At 51.5% G+C, this 19,947-nt stretch overlaps 1 protein-coding gene across 1 annotated transcript in view; it reads left to right on the top strand.

The window, feature by feature from the left end:
• Positions 1 to 2,991: 2,991 nt before the first annotated feature.
• The window catches only part of CHRDL2 (chordin-like 2), a 30,480-nt gene continuing 13,524 nt past the window's right edge, over positions 2,992 to 19,947 (top strand). Inside the window, exons 1-4 of the mRNA XM_012725271.1 lie at positions 2,992 to 3,073; positions 13,402 to 13,514; positions 16,938 to 17,031; positions 18,872 to 19,014. Coding sequence (XP_012580725.1) covers positions 2,992 to 3,073; positions 13,402 to 13,514; positions 16,938 to 17,031; positions 18,872 to 19,014 — 432 coding nt within the window. The remainder of the gene's footprint in view (positions 3,074 to 13,401; positions 13,515 to 16,937; positions 17,032 to 18,871; positions 19,015 to 19,947) is intronic.

The raw sequence follows: 19,947 nt of genomic DNA, 5'->3' as shown, positions 1-19,947 counted from the left end.
TGTGAATGATTGGCCCTCCCTGTTGGCACAGCAGGTTAAAGCACAGCACAAAGAAGCTAAAGCCACTTCAGCATGGGTTCGATCCCTGCCTGCCTTGGAGGTGACCACATGGCGCGGCAGACCTCTCCTGGCCTGCCTGCTGCTCCCCTTAGCAGTGTACTTCCACGATCTGCCTGTTCTGCTTCCCACTCTGTCCCTGGTAAAGCCTCTCATTGCCCCTGCACATCTGGCCTGTACCCCAGTTCTGTATGCATAAATAAATAAATCTTTATGTGAATGATCTTGGATGCAATACTAAACAGTGGAGATTTTATTCTACAAATGACAAGAAGCCAATATGAGGCCTGTTTATTTCACAGGCTCTTCATTTTGGACAGATTTTAGATTGACAGAAAATTTGCAAAGATAGCACAGAGCTCTTATCTCATACCACTCCTTGTTTCCCCTGTGTTGACATCTTACAGAACAGTGGTCTATTTTACCAAGAGTAAGACCCAGTTTGGTACATCACCATTAACTAGAGTACAGACTCGATTCACCCATTTTTCTGATACTATTCTTTTACTGTCACACACTGATCTAGAACACCGTTGCATTTAGTGCTTTTTAAAAAATTTTCCAATAATAGGTTTTAAGGGGAAGAGTGATATGATCAGATTTATCAGTAGACATGATCAGCATAATTCTTAGGGCAGGTGTGAGGACCTAAATTCGAGGGGCCCAGACTGGGGCAGAAGACTTGTTAAGAGGGTATTGGAAAAGAGCAGGTAGGGGGTAATGATGACCTGAACTCGGGAATAGGGATTGAGAGAAGGGTTGAGACCCTTTGCTGGTCTCAGGATAGAGACCTCTCCTAGAATGTGCAGGATGTAGGAAAGGCCTGTCTTAATCTACCTCTTAATACTTTAGACCTATGCATAGCAGAGTTTAAACAAAGAGGAAGAGAGGAAAAGATCTGTGTCCCAAATCTTTGGAATGAGATTATTTCTGCATCTAAGCAGTACATTGAGCTCTGAATGCCCTGAAAGCCCAGTTAAATAGGGAAGCACTATGACACACAGAGCTCTCATTACCTGTTCAATATATGATCAAGGAAGTGGAAGAGACTGACCAGATTGGAGAAGTTAAGCGTAAAGGGCACGTGGCTGCAGATCAAGCTTGTACCTGATTCTGAAAACTCTGCTGGTATCACTTTTTCCTCCCAGTGCTCTCTGTTCTGGAGGAGACAGACAGGTGACATAATGGAATGGGAAACCCAGCCTTGGCCCAGGATGGGATCTCTATAGGTAATCAGAAGTGTTTAGACTAGGAAATGTGATTCCCTACCAGAGTGTGATATGGTTCAAATTCCTGTCTTATTCCTCCCTGGGTTCTCCCTCCAATGCTCACTATAGTTTCCAGTATGTTCTGCAAGAGAACTTGTGCAGGAAGTTGAGGTCCAAAGTAGGGATGGATGTGCTGACCTAAAATGGCCCAAAAAGTTGGGGAGAGAGCTGGAACTAGGACCACGCCCTTTTGAGTTCAAAACTTAGGGGTTTCTTGTCTGGAAAGAGGGTCCTACTCATTCATGTGCATTCAACACTAGGTGTGAAGCACCAACTACAGGCTGCAGGAAAATTGCTTCAGGAAGCTGACTTTCTGGTGAGAAAAGAGAACACTCTGACAACAGCTCATCACTCTTGGAAAGGTGCAGGACCTACCTGCAGAGGCAAGGAGAGGTGCTGCTTTGGCAGTGGGAGGAGGAAGGAGAAGACTTCCAGAGGAAGGGCCAGGGACCCAGGGGCACTGGATTTCAATCTGCAGTCAACAGCGCTTGCAAATGTGAAGGAGAAACTAGTAAGGGAACTATTCGGCACCTGGAATTACTGCAATTCTTTCTGAGATCTGAGTACTTTGAAGTTATCTCATTTCATCTTTGGAACAACTGGGGGGAAATATTAAAGATTTTAAGCTGCGCATTAGTGACAGAGAAAGACTCTGAGGAGGCATGGAAGACCAGAACCAGAATTAAGGGTGGCAAGTGTCCCGATTTCATCGAAAGGCTGAGTTCTATGCATGCCCCTCTGAGAAGGTCCTCAAGACCGCTTCCCCTCTCCACCCTGACATCTCCCCCCGAAAGACCCACCAGAAGCCTAACTTGGCTCTGTCCTGCCGCACTCTGGACGTCGCGGGGAGTCAGGGGTTAAAGCCCAGGGGCCCGGGTGGCCCCTTCCCCCTCCCCAGCCCCCTCGCCTCCACTCGGCGCCGGGCCTGGAGCGGCCGTCCCGGAGACTAGCACGAGAGAGGAGGGGGGAAAGTGGGCTTGTTTCTCGGGTGGCCAATCCACCGAGCCCGCGGTGCCCCAGAGGAGGCGCCAGCGTTAGGCCAGCGCCAGGCCGGGGCTGCCTGCTTCCCGCGGCAAAGTACAAATGCGCCCGAGCGCGGCGCCTGGCGCCCTTGGCGAGCACAGCCGGCCCGCGCTCAGCCAACCCCCACGGCCGCCGCGCCGTCGCCGCCGCTGGTACCGCCGCCCCTCCAGGCCCCAGGACCCCGCAGCTCGACCCTGAGCCCCTCAAGCGGGGAGCGCCGGCAGCTTCCAGCCCGCGCACCAGGAGCAGCGCGCGAGTCCCTCGCGCCCAGCCCAGCGCTGCGCGCTCTGCAGAGCCCTGTCCTCTCTTCCTTTTCTTCTCTTCCCATCTCTCTCACCTTCTCCCTCCTTTTATTGCTTCCCTCTTGCATACCTTCCTCCACCTCCCCATCTCTCTCCCGCCTTCCTCCGGGTCTACTTTCCACCTTCCTCTTATTCTCACCTTGGACCACTCCCACCACCCCCCATCTGTCCTCGTCACCTTCTGCTCGACCCTTTTCTGACGACTCTCCAGTGTACAGCTGCAGCCCTCCCAAGGTCTGCGAGTCGCTTGCAGCCCCGAGCCTCAGTGTCCTCATCGCACTTTCTCCAGACTCCCTTCCCGGCTCCGCGCTCCGTCGGCCTGGCCCTGGGGGTAAGGAAGGATGGTTCCCGAAGTCAGGGTCCTCTCCTCCTTGCTGGGACTTGCGCTGCTCTGGTTCCCCTTGGACTCCCACGCTCGAGCCCGTAAGTAATGGGAGGGGACTGAGATGGACAGAGAGAAGGGATGCGAACCCGAACATGTGTGGGAAACTGTTAGAACTTGGGACCCCAAACTGTTTTGACTGCCATCCTTCAGCACCTGTGTGGAGAGGGTGGAGACTCTGTGGAACTTTAAGGGCTGACTAGTCTGGAGACCGCTAGGAACTTGGCAAAATTCAGGGTCAAGGGGGCTGCTGCCCTGGCCACGAGGATGGTAGGACTTGGGCTGTGGGAGAGAGGACGAGCTGCTGTGTTTAAGGGTGCAGATGAGGTAGCTGGCTTAATAGTTCCTAGAGAGTCTGTTATGTTTGGCAGCAAGGGTAGATGCAGATGAAAAGGTTACTGCACTGAAGGAGAGGTAGCTTCCCACCCCTTTACCATGTTTAATCCTCTCAGAATTCTGAGGAGGTAGGTATTATCATTTGCATTTTACAAATGAGATAACACAGGCTGAGAAAAGAAAGTTGCTCCAACTTACAGAGATGGGGTGCCAGCCAAAGCCAAATTCCCCAGTTGCAAGACTGTAAGGAGAGGCAGCAACATAGACATCTCTGGGTCTTCCTTACCCAGCCCCACTGGGTCTGAATAGCAGCTGCTGGGAGGGAGGCGTGGAGAACACCGTCCTCTCTGAACCTCAGATTCCTAGTATATAAAATGGGAGTAGAGGATTAGAGAAAACATGTGAAGGAACTAATACCAGTAACTAGCTTGTATGTGGTAGCTTCTCAGAAAAGAAAGAAAGAAAAAAGAGGAGCAAAGTCCTTAACTCACATTTTCCCACTTAGACAGTGTAACCTTCAGCAGTTTATGGAATTTCTCTGAACCTCAGTTTCCTTACTAGCCCCACAATAGGCTCTGGACCTCCTCTCTGTCCCCTGCTGGTCTTGTAGGATGCTGTGAGGGTGGGAAGCAGAGTCTCTTGAGGAGACAGAGGGAACTTCATTTAAACTCTGAAACTACCTGCTGGAGAGGCAGTGACTCCTACCGCTGGTGGCCGGGCTGGGGTACAGCTCCCACCCTGCTGTGTGTTTCTCCTCCACAGTTCAGCACCCATCTCTGCCTTCTTTTTCATGTGACTGTCTGGAGCCAGTGCTGCTGCGCTTTGCTTCGTCATATATCTGCTGGTGAGGGCAGACGCTCTGGTTGTTTCTGGGCCGACCTCAGCAATAAGTAATGAAGCTGAGTCATGGAAGGAGCTGGTGCAGGGTTCAAATCTTGACTCTGCCTCTGTGTAACTTTCCTCAAGTCACAACTCCTCCATGCCCGTTTCTTCATGCGCAACTCAACATAAGCCACATACTCAACTGGAAGCCAGAAGATTCTTGGGAGGATTAAAGGAGGTGACTGTTCACACGTCCACTGTAGTGCCAGAGACTGTGTCCTCCCCTTCCTTGAGCCCTGGAGGTTTCCTCCTAAAATGTACCTGCTGTTTCTTCAAAGAGACAGCCCAAAGTTCCCTCCTGCCTGCCTCCTTGCCACTTGGCACCTCCTCTGGAGCCCCTAGGTTTTCCTTCACATGTCAGAGAAGAGAAGTGATTTGTTCCAATTTGCCCCACCAATAAGACAGAGAAATCAGGGATGAGGATTTTCTTTAGTAAATTTGCCGTCACCTTGAGAAGTCTCCCTCTTTTTCTGGGCTGCAGTTAAACTACAAGGATAGGTAAATGAGAGGTAGAAGCAGATGGTTTTCAGAGGCCCGTCAAGCTCTCTCACCCCGGAATATTAACACACACTCTGAATGCATCTGTGAAGGAGGACCTAGGGTCAGATTATCATGCAGGATTGTTCATGTCCTGCCCACACCCCTTCTCGTTGCCTGCTATATCTTGTCAGCTCATCAACACCTTACTGAGGCCATACCCCTTCCAGAAAACTGTCCTTGGCCATCTGATCCACAACAACTGTCCCTCTTCCGTGCCTGCACTGGTCTCCAGGGCCACACTCCTCACAGGCTACTGCTTGTGTATTGCCGCCTATACTTGGAGCAGACTTGATGAGTTAAAGTGAGTTCACTGGCATTCAGAGTATGTGTTAATATTCTGGGGTGTCAGAGCTTGAAGGGCCTTTGAAAACCATCTGCTTCTACCTCTCATTTACCTATCCTTGTAGTTTAACTGCAGCCCAGAAAAAGAGGGAGACTTCTCAAGGTGACGGCAAATTTACTAAGGAAAATCCTCATCCCTGATTTCTTTATCTTACTGGTGGTGCAAATTGGGACAAGTCACTTCTCTTCTCTGACATCCATTCATGTCTAGTGCTGACAATCGATTAATCTGGAAACAATTCTATAATCATTTGCCACTGTCTACTTTGAAGGCTGTTATGATGTTCCTTATCTTAGCCTGAGTGAGATCTCAGACTTGCTGTGGGTAAGGTACTCCTGCTGGCATTTTAGGTGATTTCACAAGTGGTGCCAACAGCTGGAAATTCTCCGGTCTGTGTGGTAGGAGACTCCTGAGGTGACCCAGCCTTGTCACCAATGCCAAGGCCTGTAAGCTCACATGGCTGCTTGTTCCTCATTTAAAGGACCACGTACTTAAACAAAGGTCATTCTATCCTTGCCTCTACTTCCTGCCACGGCACCCCCTCCTCCCAGCTCAGGTGAAATCTCAACTGCAGCCACAGGCTCTCTGGATTGCAAACTCTCATGACAGATGAACCCCAACGCCACCCCCTGGGCCAGGTCTCTAACTGGCTGGCCCCAACCCCAGCTTGAATCACATACATGGCTCACTTTGAGCACTCATCCCTCAGGGGAAAGAAACAGGCTTAGTGTCTTGACTCCCCCTCCAGGGCTCTTTCCTATACTAGATCTTCTCCTTTATATACTTTCCTCACAGATTCCCCCTTCCTTGTAAGATTTCTGGCATACTTCTGCTTTTTCTTCTTCCCCGTCATCCAATTCTGCTTTCAAGGAGTCAGTTACCATGTGAAAATATTGCTCTCTCTTCTCTCTCTTTCCAAAGACTCTGGATATTATAGGAATCAATGCTTTTGTTCCCAGGTGACAGACCCCAGACTCCATAAAGAGGGGGCAGGAAAGGAGCTTGTGTGTATGATGTGACACAGAGGGAAAACTTGGAATCAGAGGTCAGGGCCAACTGTAAAGGGTGATGGTTTGTTTCAAACAGATAATCACTGAGGACCATTTCTGACTCTTAGTCATCCCATGATTCCAGAACTTGGAGAGCCAAAGATGGTGTTGCCTTGATTCTGAGTCTACTATGACCTTTGGACAAGGAAGCTGGGGGAGTGTGGGTTTACAGTCTGGTATCCCTCCTTGCCAGGGAGGAGTGTATAGATGGACAGACCCTCAGAGTAGGGCCTGGAGCAGTGGGTGCAGCAAGACACCTGCTAATGGGCCCTTGAACTGCTGTTCAGCTTAGTCATATCTCCATCTACCTGTGAAGAGGGACATAGGGGTCTGGGGTGTGGAGGGTGTCCCACTGGACGTCTGACTTGGGGCTCCAGACTGGTCTCTGAGTGTCTGTCCAGGTGCTTCTGCACCTCCTCCCTCCTACCAGTAGAGGTCTCTGTCTCACTCACTCCCCTGCAGGCTGCTGAGCAGAGCCCAGCAACAGCTGCACAGTCGCTCCAGCTGTTGCACCTGTTCCAGGACTGGCCTCTCAAATTCCTCCAGTCACAGGTCACAGAGCTGGGCGCTGGGGGAGGGACCTTTAATCCCTTGGACTCCCAAAGAAAAGGACTGGCATGAGATCAGTGTCCCGAGGAGATGGATGGAGTGTTGACATCACTGCAGGCAGGCATACCCTGCCTCTGGACAGAACCCCATCTGTCCAGGCTATTCCACAACCTTCTTATGACCCTATTTTTGTCATGCATCACCTGAATCCTTTTGTATGTAATGTACAGCAATTTCTTCTTGCTAACCCTTAAGGAATGCATATTCCTATAAGCACCCCTAGCACAAATCAATAACCTCAGACACTCCCAAAATCTTTTGGGGAGTTAATTTCTCCATCTATAAAATAGTGGGCTGAACGTCATCTCTCAGTCCCTAACTTTCCATGCATGTCCAAAGCAGAGCGCAATGTAAACAGTTCCATCTCTGCCCCTTGGGCCTTGCAGGTAACAAACAACTGCTTCCACTGGTCTGGCAGTTCTTTCTCTTGCGGGCTTCTATGCCCTGAACATCTGCCATGGCCTGGCAAGAAGAGTCAGAGAAGTCAGACTCTGTCCCAAGGTCACCCAAGGGTTTGGCTCCTCAGTCACTGAGGAGCTGAGGTTTTCATTTCTGATCCCCTCAAGAGTCTTCCCTCATTTGGGCGCTAGCACCATAGCAGAGCTTGTCTCAAAGGGGATCAAGTATGTTTGTGTGAAAAGAGGACTATAAATAAATAAAGTGTGACCGTGTGGGTGTGAGGGAAGAAATGTAAATGTTCTCACATTCCTGTGCAGCTTGCTTCACTGGGGATCTCTGAATTCCTGCAGGCGGGGACAGACTGGCCACAGCTTCAGGCTCCTCCCCGCACACCCCAGCACCCCCTAGGGCCCCTTTTCCTGCCGTCTTCCAGATTCCCCTGCAGTCTAGAAGCTTCTTTCTGGATATCTTTTCTAAAGAATTCCTAGCCGCACTACCAACTCCTAACTGATGCCCTCTGAGTCCTTGATCTGGGCACAGGCACTTCAAGGCAGATTGGGGTGACCTTGGGTGGGAGCGGTCAGAAATCTTGAGTATGTGTGAAGGAGATAAGCTTGTTCATCCCCTCACCTGCCCAGGCTCCTCATCATTTTGTACATGGTATTCAGTTTAGTAGTTGCTTTGGGAGATTAGAGGGGGAGGAGCTGGAAAGGGGAGGGGAGAAACTAATTCCTGGTAGGTGGCAAGGTGATGCCCTTGGCACCACAAACATTACTAAATGTTCACATGTAAGCATTAGCTATGTATTATGATCATACATGTCTTATTCTTTTTTGAAATAGAGGTTTCCAAGGCTAAAGACCATCAATCACCTCTTCTTCCAGAACCTCTCCTCTCTGTTGATTCTTTTCTTCCCTCATGCATTTATTGATAAGCTCCTGCTCTTTGCAGGCTTTTCACAGAGCTGTGGAGATTGAAACATTCCTCAGATCTGGCCCTTGCTCTCAGGAAGCCCTTCATTTAGTGAGAAAGGAAGCCCCACTTAACAAGTGCTAACCAATATGATGAGAGCTGTTTTGAGGATGGACTCAGTTCTGAGGGATCCTCGTGGAAGGACCAGCCAGAGACCTGGAAGATTAGGGGGTGGGGGGTAGGGAGCTTCACAGAGAAGATGGCTTCTGCACGAGTTTTTGAGAAATAAGAAGGCCTAGGCCAAATACTGGAGATGGGGAACCATGTTCCGGGGGAAGGGACCACCTATGCAAGGCCACGGAAGTGTGAAGGCCACCAGTAGGGTGGTGGAAGCCTAAGAAATTCAACAAGAGAAGCGGCTGAAATCAAAGCTGCCATAGAGGGGTTGGGAAAGCAGGCGGATGTCAGCTCGTGCCAGACGAGGATGACTTGTAACACTTGGAGTCTGGCTGGTAAACACTGCTGCCCTGAATTCAGATTAGGTCAACTGAGTCCAGTCACTGGGTCATGTCAAGCTAGGTGAGAGGCTTTGGCCAAGACCTATCCAAGTGGAGGCGCCCCTCAGGGCGGGGAGTCGGCCCCCAGCACCCCGCCACTCTGCCTCTGCAGGAAGGTCCCTGCCTGAGGAGGCCCTCCCTGGGTGTCACCCCTTGTCCATTCTTTCAGGACCCACTGAGGCCTCTTCTCGGGAACGCCTTCCTCATAGGTGTTCCCTGTGCACAACATGGGTGCTCATCTACTCGCCTTCCTGAGTAGGCTGCAAGCTCCTGGAGGGTGGGGACTGTGCTTATTCATTCAGTCATGGGCCAGGCCCGCCTGATGGCTGTGCTGAAAACGCAGTCAGTGACTTGCAGGAAGTGGTATGACTATTACTGATGCTAATGACATATAGCTGGTAGTGATGATGTTTATTTCTTGTTGTGCTAAGGACCTTGTGTTTGCTTATTTGCTTACACTGGAAACCTCACTCCCATCCTGGACGGCTCCTTCACCCTCTCTGCCCTCTCCACACAGTGCCAGTCAATCCCAAAGAGAGTTCGCTGTACTTACTATATGTTTTTCAAATCTGTACTTTTGCCTGGGGGTGGGGATTCTTCTATCTTGGTCCAGGCCAGCCATATCTCAGAACACATGACCACAGTGGCCTCCGCCATTCTCTGTGCCTCCAGTCTCCATTCCAATGGTTTTGTTTGATGCAAAAGCTAACCTGATCACCAGCCTTGCCAGGTTTAAACTCTTCCAAGGCTTTCCTTTACCCTCGGACCCACAAGCCTCAGGGAGCCTCTCTCTCCAGTTTAATCTGCCTCATCACCGCCACCCCCCCCACCCCATTTTCTGCTTCCGCCTTTCTGTCCACTGTCATCTCTGTGTCCCAGCCCAGGTCTGTGCAGACATGGTGGTGGGGGGAGAGTTTGGCTTGTGAGTGGGGCTAGGACAGTGCAGGGAGCCCCAGGAAAGAGGGCGGGGCATATAAAGGTTGTCAGGGAGCTCTGACCCCAGCAAGATACCACTGTGTCCATGTCTGATAGGTGCCCGGGGGCCACCCATAGAAATCTGGGGGTAAAAGCAATGCCCCGAGAAGCAGACTGATAAGGAAGTTTAGCGTTAGTGTCCAGATCTAGTCTTATGTTTGTTTTCTAACCTACTATTTAATTGAGTCTCTACTCTGTGTCAGGTTCTAGGCTTAATCTAATTTAATTCTACCATAACCCTGAGAGGGAGAAATTTTTGTCATCCCATTTAGCAGATGCAGAAACTGAGGCTGGGGTGGTACAGTGATTGATTTAAACTAAGGCTAAAGATAAAATACAAATACAAAACGAACTCTGGACTTCCTGCGCCTGAAGGTAGGGTCTTCAGGAGACATACACTCGTGCGTTGAGTGAGATTTTCAGGGCTATGAGACCAGTTCAGTGCGGCCCTTCTTTGTCTCTCTGGGGCTTGGAACAGGGCTGGTTGACCTCCTCACCTGAGCACTGCCTCCAGGAATGTCTTTTCCTTGGGTTAGATATCACAGCCAGAGGCCATTGATTTGGGAAAATTCTGGAGAGGTTACTTGCTCCTTTAGCTGGGGGGAGAAATGAGAGCACAAGTGAGCAGGCTGATATGATGGTGGCATGGAAGGGGAGCAGGCCAGGCCCAGGCCAGGCCAGGCATGGGAAGGCCACAGAGGACAGAGGAGTAGGTGGGAAGGGAGGGACAAGCTGCTCCTTCCCTGTGTCACTGAAGATTGGTCTCACGGGCTCCGGAACCTCATTCTAACCCACCTTGAAGCGCCCCAAAACCTGGGGGTGTGTAGAACCATCAACACACCTTAGATCATGGAAAAGTGAAATAATTAAATACTAGGACCACAACATCATTTAATTCTAGAAACTTCATGTTCTGATGAAATGCAGGTTCTTGAAAGTATGGAGTTCTCACTCAAATCTTGAATCTTAGCAATTTGGAATCTTGTCTGTTGAGGTTGAACTGTTAAAAAACAAAAACAAAAAACTGGGAACTTTGGAGTCTGAAGTCATGGATCCACAAACTGTGCAGAAGCCCCTTGGAGATCGTTATTCATCACCCCCCCCCCTTATTTTGCAGGTGGGAAACTGAGGCTCAGGGGAGGCTAGAGTCTTCCTCAAGGTTCCACAGTGGGTTTATGATACTGGCGAGCTAGAGCCTGTGTGAGGACGGGGTTTGTGCTAGGACTCCAGGCACAGAGGACGCTGGGTAACTCTCCTCCCTCTGGGTTTTGGCCACCTTGGGTACTTACCTCCCTGGAGGAAGAAGGCGCTCCAGGCAACCCCACCCTTCCTTGTGACTTTCACCTGGCATGAGGGGTGGTTGCCAGACCCCATACATTCTCAGCTTCTGCCAGGTCTATTAGTAGGGCAAGGGCCTCTTTATCTGGGCATCAGCTGAGACACTGTCTCTGTCTTCATGCTCTAAGGGGATGGGGGTGGGGGTGGCAGTGAGCACAGGAGCCAGACTATGGGGTTGCCCCAAGGAAGGTGGGGCAGGGTTTCTTCAGCAACAAGGCTGAGACCTAAGGCCAGGGTGGTGTTGTAATCACCCGCTCCTGGGTGGGGGAAGGGACTGAGGAAGAAAGACAGTATTCAATCTTTGGAGAAGTGGGCTGGCTCCAACAAGCACCCCAGCTGGGTCTATCCTGCCCTCTCTGCCCGCAGAGGCGGACAGATAAACACAGCTCGTTTGATACAGGCCAGCTGGGGCCTGGATGGAAACTGCTGTCTGATCCTCCCCTCTTTATTTGGGGGTGTCTGGGCAGGGAATTAATGTTCCTACCATCACCAGAGACCACTAAGGCAAGGCTCAGAGATCATCATGACTACAGCCTCATATCCGTGTTCTGGGGAGTCTGAGAGGGAGGAAGAGCAGGAAGGCCACTTCCAGCTTCTTCCAAAGGAAGGGTTAAGATGGCCCATCAGCTCATCTTCTCTTGAGATGTGTGCACAGGGGCTGCGCCCCAGACCACCCTGGCAAGAGGGGATTCCTGCTTTGGTGACCACCCACCGCTACGAGGGCACTCCTCCACCCTCTGCCAGTCTGTGGGGTTGAAAGTGTAAAAGAATGACTCAGAAAGCATGAGATTCCAGGAAGGCATCGCTAGATTCTAGAGCAATAGGGGACTAGGAGAGAAAAATGAGGAATAGGGGATGGTGGCTGTCAGGGCAGAGAGAAGGACACTACAGGTCCTGAGATTGGGAGCTGAGTGACCGGAAAGGAATGGCATGGAGCCTGGAGTCCTGAGATTGAATCACTAGCCTGAGACCTTCCATGCAGCACTTGGTCTCTATGATCCTCGTTTTCTCATAGTTATACTAAATAATAATCCTAGCCACCCTGCAAGATCCACATTATTATCCACCCTGCAAATGACTGTTACCATTTTCTGGAAATAAATGATCATGTTTATCACAGGGTCATTGTTGCCGTAATTATCACAGCAGCTGTCAATTAGTGTCAGGATTGGACTAATGAAGCTCTTTAAAGCATTATCTAATTTAATTCTCAAAACAATAATGTGAATGAGATAATATAGTAATGTGTCAAGAGCTCAGCACAGAGAAGATAGTCAATAAATGTTGCTTCCTTTCTCTGTACTTTAATCTCACTTTGTCCAGTTGCGTTTGTGGACACCTACCTTGCGCTGGCCTCCCAGAACCCCCCCCTCAAGGTCATTCATTAGGTAATGGAGAGTTTTCCTACAGAATTGGTAGCATCCCTTCTGGATTTGCAGGTCACCAGGTAGCTGTGTGAGAGGATCAACAGGGACAGGCAGGAGGGAGGAGTAGGAGCCCAGGCAGCATCTGGGACCCTGGCTGGCACTAGGTGGTGAGAAGATGAGCCGTGAGGGCAGGCGTGTGCTCCAGAGCCGAGAGGCTGGCGACTGATGGTCCATGAGCCTTGAGTAAGAGGTGGTGGTTTCTCTAAGCCATATAAGGAAAGAAACAACTTTCTTTCCAATATGTAGACTTTCATCTACCTATTGACAGCACTAAACAGACCACACACAAAAGAAACAACTGATGAACATGACACACACGACAATCAATCGACTCTGCAAACACAGTAGGAGCGATGATCATTTTGAGGGTTTTTAAAATTCACGTTTCTAACAACCTTTCACAAGGTACCACTGTTTCCCCAATTCAAGCACTTTCCATCCTAACTCACTGAGACATAGACACACGGTTCAGGATGAAGACAGAAAAATCTTTGCTCAGAAGGTAGGTGACAGGACTTAGGGAGAGAAGGGGTGGTAGAGGGATGGGTGCCAAAATATCATTAAAAAAAAGGGGGGGAGGGTCAGGGGAAAAGAAGGAAGTGTGATTCTGCGGGCAGAAAGAGCACTGGACTGTGAGTCCAGAGAGGGGTTGTCACACCTGCCTGGTGATGCCTTGTACGACCTTAGCAGTATTATTTACCATCTCAGAATCTTCATCTAATCAGAACAAATAGCATTGACACCATAATTTAATCTGCAAGGCACTTTCACTGCTGGATCCCCTAACTGCCCCATATGTGAAGTGTTAAAGCTCAGAGAGGCATGGCGACATGCCAAAGCACACAGCAAAGCTGTGATAAGCCCACAGACGTTCTGCAATCCCGTTAGTTCTCTTTCCCCTGAATGGCCCAGAGGACATCCTTCTCAGAATCAGAAAGAAGGAAGGGTGAGGCCGGGTCTTTGGGCTGGAGCCCCCTGACAAAGCACTGCTTGGTTTGCCAGGCCCAGACATGTTCTGCCTTTTCCGTGGGAAGAGATACTCCCCCGGGGAGAGCTGGCACCCCTACTTGGAGCCTCAGGGCCTGATGTACTGCCTGCGCTGTACTTGCTCTAAGGTAGGTTCCTTCTGCCACCTCGCCTGGCAGGTAAGTCTGGGGCATTCCTGAAAAGTCTCCCCAGCATGAGAGGGTGGCCCGATTCCAGAGGTCAGGGGCATTCTAGAACAAGCCCCCTCTGCCAGGCGCAGCCCAGGGACTTGGGACCAAGCACCTTCACCACTGAGTTACCAGTGTACACCCCCACCCGTGTGCACTGCCCAGAGACGAACCCCAGCATGGCTCAGTGGCTGGGCTGCAGTGAAGGCCTCTTTCCCCGTCGCTGGCCCAGCCTCCCTGCCTCCCAAGTAGAAGACAGAGCCTTTCTGGCCTCTTCCCCCCTTCCTTCCTTTCCTTGTATGATTTCCCCCAGCCACCTCTTTTGCCACCTTTCCTTAGCATGTATTCTCCCAAAACCCCTGGTCTAAATACCTATCCCTCATGTCCACTCAAGTGCTACCTCCACCAGTAAATCTGGAACCCTCACCTGGAAGCATTTTCCTTTGGGACTCCACATAAGTTTCTGTCGCTTGCTGCTGATCACTGTCAGCCAGGTGGAGAAGTAACCTGTGTCTGTCAGTCAGTTACTGCCCCTCCTAGATGAATCCCCTGAGAACAGACCTTCCTGGAAGTATGCTGATGCCTACTTCAGTTCCTGTCAAAGGCTGGACCCACTGGGGAAGAGGCCACATGCTTTTGCTCACCTCTGTCTCTGCCACTCTACCTCAACCCAGCACCCTCCACAGGGCCTTATAAAATCAATGGGGTAGAATAAACGAGACCATCGTGTGGTCCCGTGCTCAGGACAGGGGGAAGGGTAGAGGGGTGGGGAGGAAGGGAGTGATGAGGAGCCTTGAAACACCCTTGGCTTTAGCTCAGCAGCCTGGGCCCAGCCTGGTTGGTGTGATGTCCTCAGCTTTCTCTGTCCACACACTGGTGCCTGGGGAGAAGCGGTACCTAGCGTCCAGCTGGACTAGCAGCTTGGCTCCTCTGTTTCCCTGCACAAAGCCAAGAGAGGAAAGCAGAAGGCCTGTAAGAGCCTCCCATATTAAAACAATCCTCGGGGAGGGAGCAGAGGTCCTGGGGAGACACTGGGAGGTGGAAGGCTTGGCCAGCCCCCTTCCTGCCTTGAACGCTTGGGTTTCACTCCCGAGGTCATTCTACCTGACTGCCACATTGGCGCCCCCATAGAACGGTGACACTGATGGGTACAAAGCCCCCTCCCACTGCCTCCCCCTTGGTTTTCCTTAGCACATCTGAGGCCAATCAGCCTTCCCAAAAAGAGCTTTAGGAAATATAGCCAAAGAACAAAAAGGAAACCATAACAGAAAATTCCAGACATATCATGCTGTCCAGTTGACAAAGTCCAAGTTCTGTGATGCACTGGAGCAAATTCATTTCTCCCTCTCCAGAGTTCACACATGCAGTTTCCTGGACCCAAGGGGCTGTTGCCGATGAACCTCTCTCTGTCTTGCCATCACTGGCCCCCAACCTAGTCCCTTCATCTCATCTGTCACCTGGCTGCTACACCAACCTCCAGGCAGGTCTCTCTGTGTCCCTCTGAATTCACCTTCTGCACAGCAGCTACAATGATCTTCCAGAACATAAAACTCGTGTCATTAAAAGCCGCCTTCAAGGAAGACACAAAATTCCTTGCTGGGGGTGCTGGGGCTCCTGACTCCCCAGGAGAGCTAGAGTAGCTTCACACTTCCCCTTGTGCCTTCAGCCCAACCTCATTTCCTTCTTGCACCAACACTTCAAATTCATTCCTACTTGTTGCTTCTCCATCTAGAATGTTCTTCCCCCAGATCTTCTCACAAACAATTCCTTCTCATCTTGTGGTCCACAACCTGTTACCTCCAACAGTCTAACCTTGTTAGCTTAATCAGGGTACTGCTTGATTATTATCATAAATCTGAAATGGTTTCCTTCCAACTTGTTTATTATTTTAGTTTATCTCCTGCTGCTACAGTGTGAGCTCCCTGCAAGCAGAAAGTTTATAGCCCTCACTTATTAGTGGCCCCAGTGCGCAGAAGAGGGCCTGGCACCCCTGGTCCTGTAGTAAATATTGAGTGAACAAATTATCTCTCCCCCCTCCCCTCACACAGACACACACACACACACACACACACACACACACACTCATTCACTCACCCCATTTCCTGCCTCCTCCAAGGCTGGAATCCAGAAAGGGATTTCACAGCTTCAGGCCACACACTTCCTCACAGTCCACCCTAGTTTCTCATCTGAGGAGCTGAGTCCACCCCTAGAGTTACTAAGCACCCATCTGTGCTGGGTCTCCAAAGGCTCCGAGAGCTTGGGCAGACTCTGAGGACTCTAGGATGCCTTTTAGCACAACGGAGGTCTCATGATCACCACTGGCTGTCTTGGGAATCAGTGACCCCAGAAAGCTCAAAGCCTGACATTGAGTTTTCCCTGAGGCAAGAGGTTGCCTTGGAGAGAAATGCTGTTGGGACACTTACATGGGCAGGGGGGGCTGGAGACATACTCGCCTGACCCAAAGTTTGAACAAAACCGGCTCCATCCATCTAAGAGAGCGATCATCTCTCCCTCTCTGTGGGTTGCCATTCATCCACTCCTTCATTCATTGAGACTTTAGCAGAGAGTCACTTGGAGCAAGGCCCTGTGCTGACAATCCAGAGACAGACCAAAGGCGGTTTGGTTCTTGTTCTTTGTGTTTAAACAGATAAGATAGACGGATGTCAATGGCCCATCACAACCAGTGTGTTGACCACGTAACAGGAGGAAGAGTAAGGACCAGGAAGCCCAGGACAGGCCGACAAACTCTGTCTGGCCAGATGGGGAAACCTCCAGGGGGGCTGATGGCGTCGCTCCAGCTCCTGTTTCTGCTCATCTTTCTCTGTGTGTCTGGCCCCACTGACATCGCTGTCTTTCTCTGACGCCAGCTCCGAAGGCTTTGTGTAGAACCACCCAGACCCCCTGGAGCCTCAGGGGGTGCAGCACAGAACCCCCAGACCTCTTCTCCTTAGCTTCCTAGCCATGTCCCCAGCTCTGTCTCCCGTTCTCATGTGTCACATTCCTCTTTGAACTATGAGGCTCCAACCCAGAGCTGAAAGAAAAGCGCTGGAGTAAAAATAGCGCAGTCAAGATCAATGTCAAAATAGCTTGATCCTTTCACTTGTATTTCTCAAACTCCACGAGGGGACATGAAGTCTGCAAAAATCCACACACACTGCCCTCCTCTGTGGCGGGGCAAGGACGTGGGTGTCGTGTCACACTGTGAGCAGGGGTGGGAGAGGTTGGACATACACAGTGTATAGCTTTTAACCCACTGTGGACTTTAAACAAGCAGAGCCTGCAGGTGGTGCGGGTTCGGGGGGAGGCGGGGGAAGTTGGAGGAGCAGATTCAGATGGGAGGCAGCGGCTGTTTGGAACCGCGACTGACCTCTCTGTCCCTGTCAGAGTGCCCATGTGAGCTGTTACCGCCTCCACTGCCCTCCTGTCCACTGCCCGCAGCCTGTGACCGAGCCACAGCAGTGCTGCCCCCGGTGTGCGGGTAAGTAGCTTGGTGGCCTCCCTGCCAGCAGCCATCCTCTTCCGCACTGACCTTTATTCCACCCCCGACACAGATCCCTGGCTGAGGGCATTCCCTGGATGCCACCCATCAGAGGTGTTGAGACACAAAGATATTGGGGGGAAACACCCTGGATCCCCAGGGGAACTGAGAGAGCAGCAAACCCCTCATTCCTAAGTTCTCTGCTGGGTCAAGGTGGAGGAAATCTGGAAAGTAGCTGGAGAAAATTGGGGTGTGCTCGACTCCAGTCTCTGCCCAGAGCCAGAGAGAACAGACATGCCTGTTAAGCAGGTGGGGGTGGTGCTGGGAGGCCCCACAGAGAGACCCCAGTGTGAGTGTCTGGGGTGAGAGTGCTCAAAGTTGGGGTGTAGGACTCAGATTCCTTCCAGCCTCAGGTTTAGGAACTTGATGTGTTCTGATGTAGAAAGTCTGTGGTCTCCTGATTTCACCATTCCAAGAGTCCCTGAGACTGGGATTCTAGGAACTAAAGGTAAGAGGCTCCTCAGAAGAAAGTGGCAAAACCAGTGGACCAGGCAGCCCGTGGGGACCTCACCTCAGAAGCTGAGAGGTGGAGAGGAGAGTTGAGTTTAGAAGCATCAAGGTGATGAATGGATGCACATTCATGCATTTGTTCACTCATTCACTCACTCACTCATTCATTCATTGTGGCTATAGCTTCAGGCTGTGGGACCAGGGTCCTCCCGGTGAGCTGGGAGCCCATGCGGAGTGAGAGTGCAAAGGGCCCACATTCCAAGTGGGACCCCTGAAGGCCTCTAACCATGGCCCCCACTTACATCATGGGGTTCCTGGCTCTGGGTCCCCCGGGTAGCAGGAACAGCGGCTCTGAGTGTCGCCCTGCCCTGAAAGGGGCACCGTGTCTCCATCCTGTCTGGGGCTGGCCCACAAGTCCTGAGCGGGCACTGACTGGCTAGGCCTCTCCTCGCGTGCCCTGAAGTCCCTCCCTCTCCGTGCCCTGTACCTTTGCCTGTCTGACTCTGTATGTTCTTCTGACTCAGCTCAGCCATCAGCCCCTACAGGAACTCTTCCCTGACAATCCCACCCCCACCTGAGTGAGAGGCATCTCCTCTGTGTGCCACACTGTGCTTAGAGCGGCCCTAACCCTGCACCGGACAGTCCTCCGCGTGTGGCTTGCCTCTGTCCAATGAGGGTGTGAGTTTCTTGATGGGAGGGGCCAAGTCTTACTGGGCACTTTGTTTCCAGTGTGTAGCATGGTGTCTGGCACACAGAAGATGCTCAGTAAAGGTGTCATGAGGCCTGGAGGTTTACCCGTCTACCTAGCAGGAGGAGAATCGGTTAATTACAGGTGGTGGGGAGGAGGAGTCTGGTGGCATGTGAGTGGCAAGAGGTGACTCCCAGGTCATCCGAGGTGACCCCACTAGGGTACAACTCCATGGAGAACTTTGTTTGGCCGTGTGCCCAGCACCTGGTGCTAGGATGTACTCCACGGACACCCCCGGATGGTGGGTGAACTAGGACAGGTCCCTGCTGCGGGGAGCTCAGTGGATCTGAGGCTTCTGGCCAAGCCTTTTGCTCTGTCATGATCAGTTCAGACCCTGAGGGGCTGAAAGGCTATGTGGGGAGCCATGGGAGAGGGGCACATGACCACAGGTAGGTATGAGGGGAACCTCTTGGTTAGCCAGCGTGGGCACTGGTTGGGCAGGCTGAACACAGGGCTCAGTGTAAATGGCACGGTGGGATACAATACAACATCTTCAGGAAAGTGGCCCGGCGAATTGGGGCAAAGCTTTTGATCCACATGGAGGCTCATGTTCTTCTTCCTCCTGCCCCTCCCCACCTGCAGAACCTCACACCCCCTCTGGGCTCCGGGCCCCCCCAAAGTCCTGCCAACACAACGGGACCATGTACCAACACGGAGAGATCTTCAGTGCCCATGAGCTGTTTCCAGCCCGTCTGCCCAACCAGTGTGTCCTCTGCAGCTGTACCGTAAGACTTCTGCCTGCTCCCCTAAGTCCAAGCTGAAGTGGTGCAGGCTGGGGAGAAGTTGCTCCCCCTGGTCACAGCAAAGTGAGAATGAATGGGCTGAGGGGAAGGTGAGCTCTGGGGGTTTGTCCCTCCTGCTCCTCTGCATGCTCTGAGCTGCCTGCCAGCTGCACCCAGGGCCTCGTGCTGGCGTGCCCACTGTAGCCTCTGCCCTCCTGGAGAGGAGGGACACACAACTCATTTTTCTATGCCCCGGGATTCCCTGCCCAGAGCCTGGTGCTCAGAGGACAGGGTGTATAAACATTGTTGAATGAATGAGTGAGTGAGGAGTGAATGATCAGTTATCAGTCCTGGGGCACAGAGACAGACCAACTGCTTTTAGCAAATGTCGTTTAACATGAAGCTGCTAAAACTCCCCGAGCTGTATTCAGAGTGGAGTCTGGTGATAAGCAGGGCTGACTGCGATGAAAGCCAAGTGGGGCCTGACCTGGAAAAACTTTCACCACCAGGCTCCTAGGAGCAGGGGGGCTTCTAGGACCAGCCCCTCTGATGTCAGCCTTGCCCTGGGGGTTAGCCCCTCTTGATGGCCTTCCTACCTGATCATCAGATTTCTCCGTTTCTCTGAGTGCTTGAGGGAGTCTGGGTGATCTCCAGTGGCCTCTCTCTTTAAGCCAATAATTCAATGCAGCAGTAATGGAAGAGTAAGAGGGGTAGTAGCCAGCTGTAGAACACCCTTGTTCGCCTCCGGTTCTGTCATGGTTCTCTGGGGGACCTTGAGTGACTCACTTCTCTCCAGCCTGCCTCCTGTTCCTGTGAGTCTGAGGCTTGCACACTAAAGTGTCTGTGCTGCAGAACAAACAGCCTTCAAATAACAAGGGATAATCACTTATTAATCAACCTCGTGGTTATTTTTTCAGAGGCTGAGCCCTTTACAGT

This window comes from Condylura cristata, unplaced genomic scaffold (assembly GCF_000260355.1).
Source record: "Condylura cristata isolate star-nosed mole 26May11 unplaced genomic scaffold, ConCri1.0 scaffold00015, whole genome shotgun sequence".
Taxonomy (NCBI): Eukaryota; Metazoa; Chordata; class Mammalia; order Eulipotyphla; family Talpidae; genus Condylura; species Condylura cristata.
This window is presented reverse-complemented; position numbering and strand designations above follow the sequence as displayed.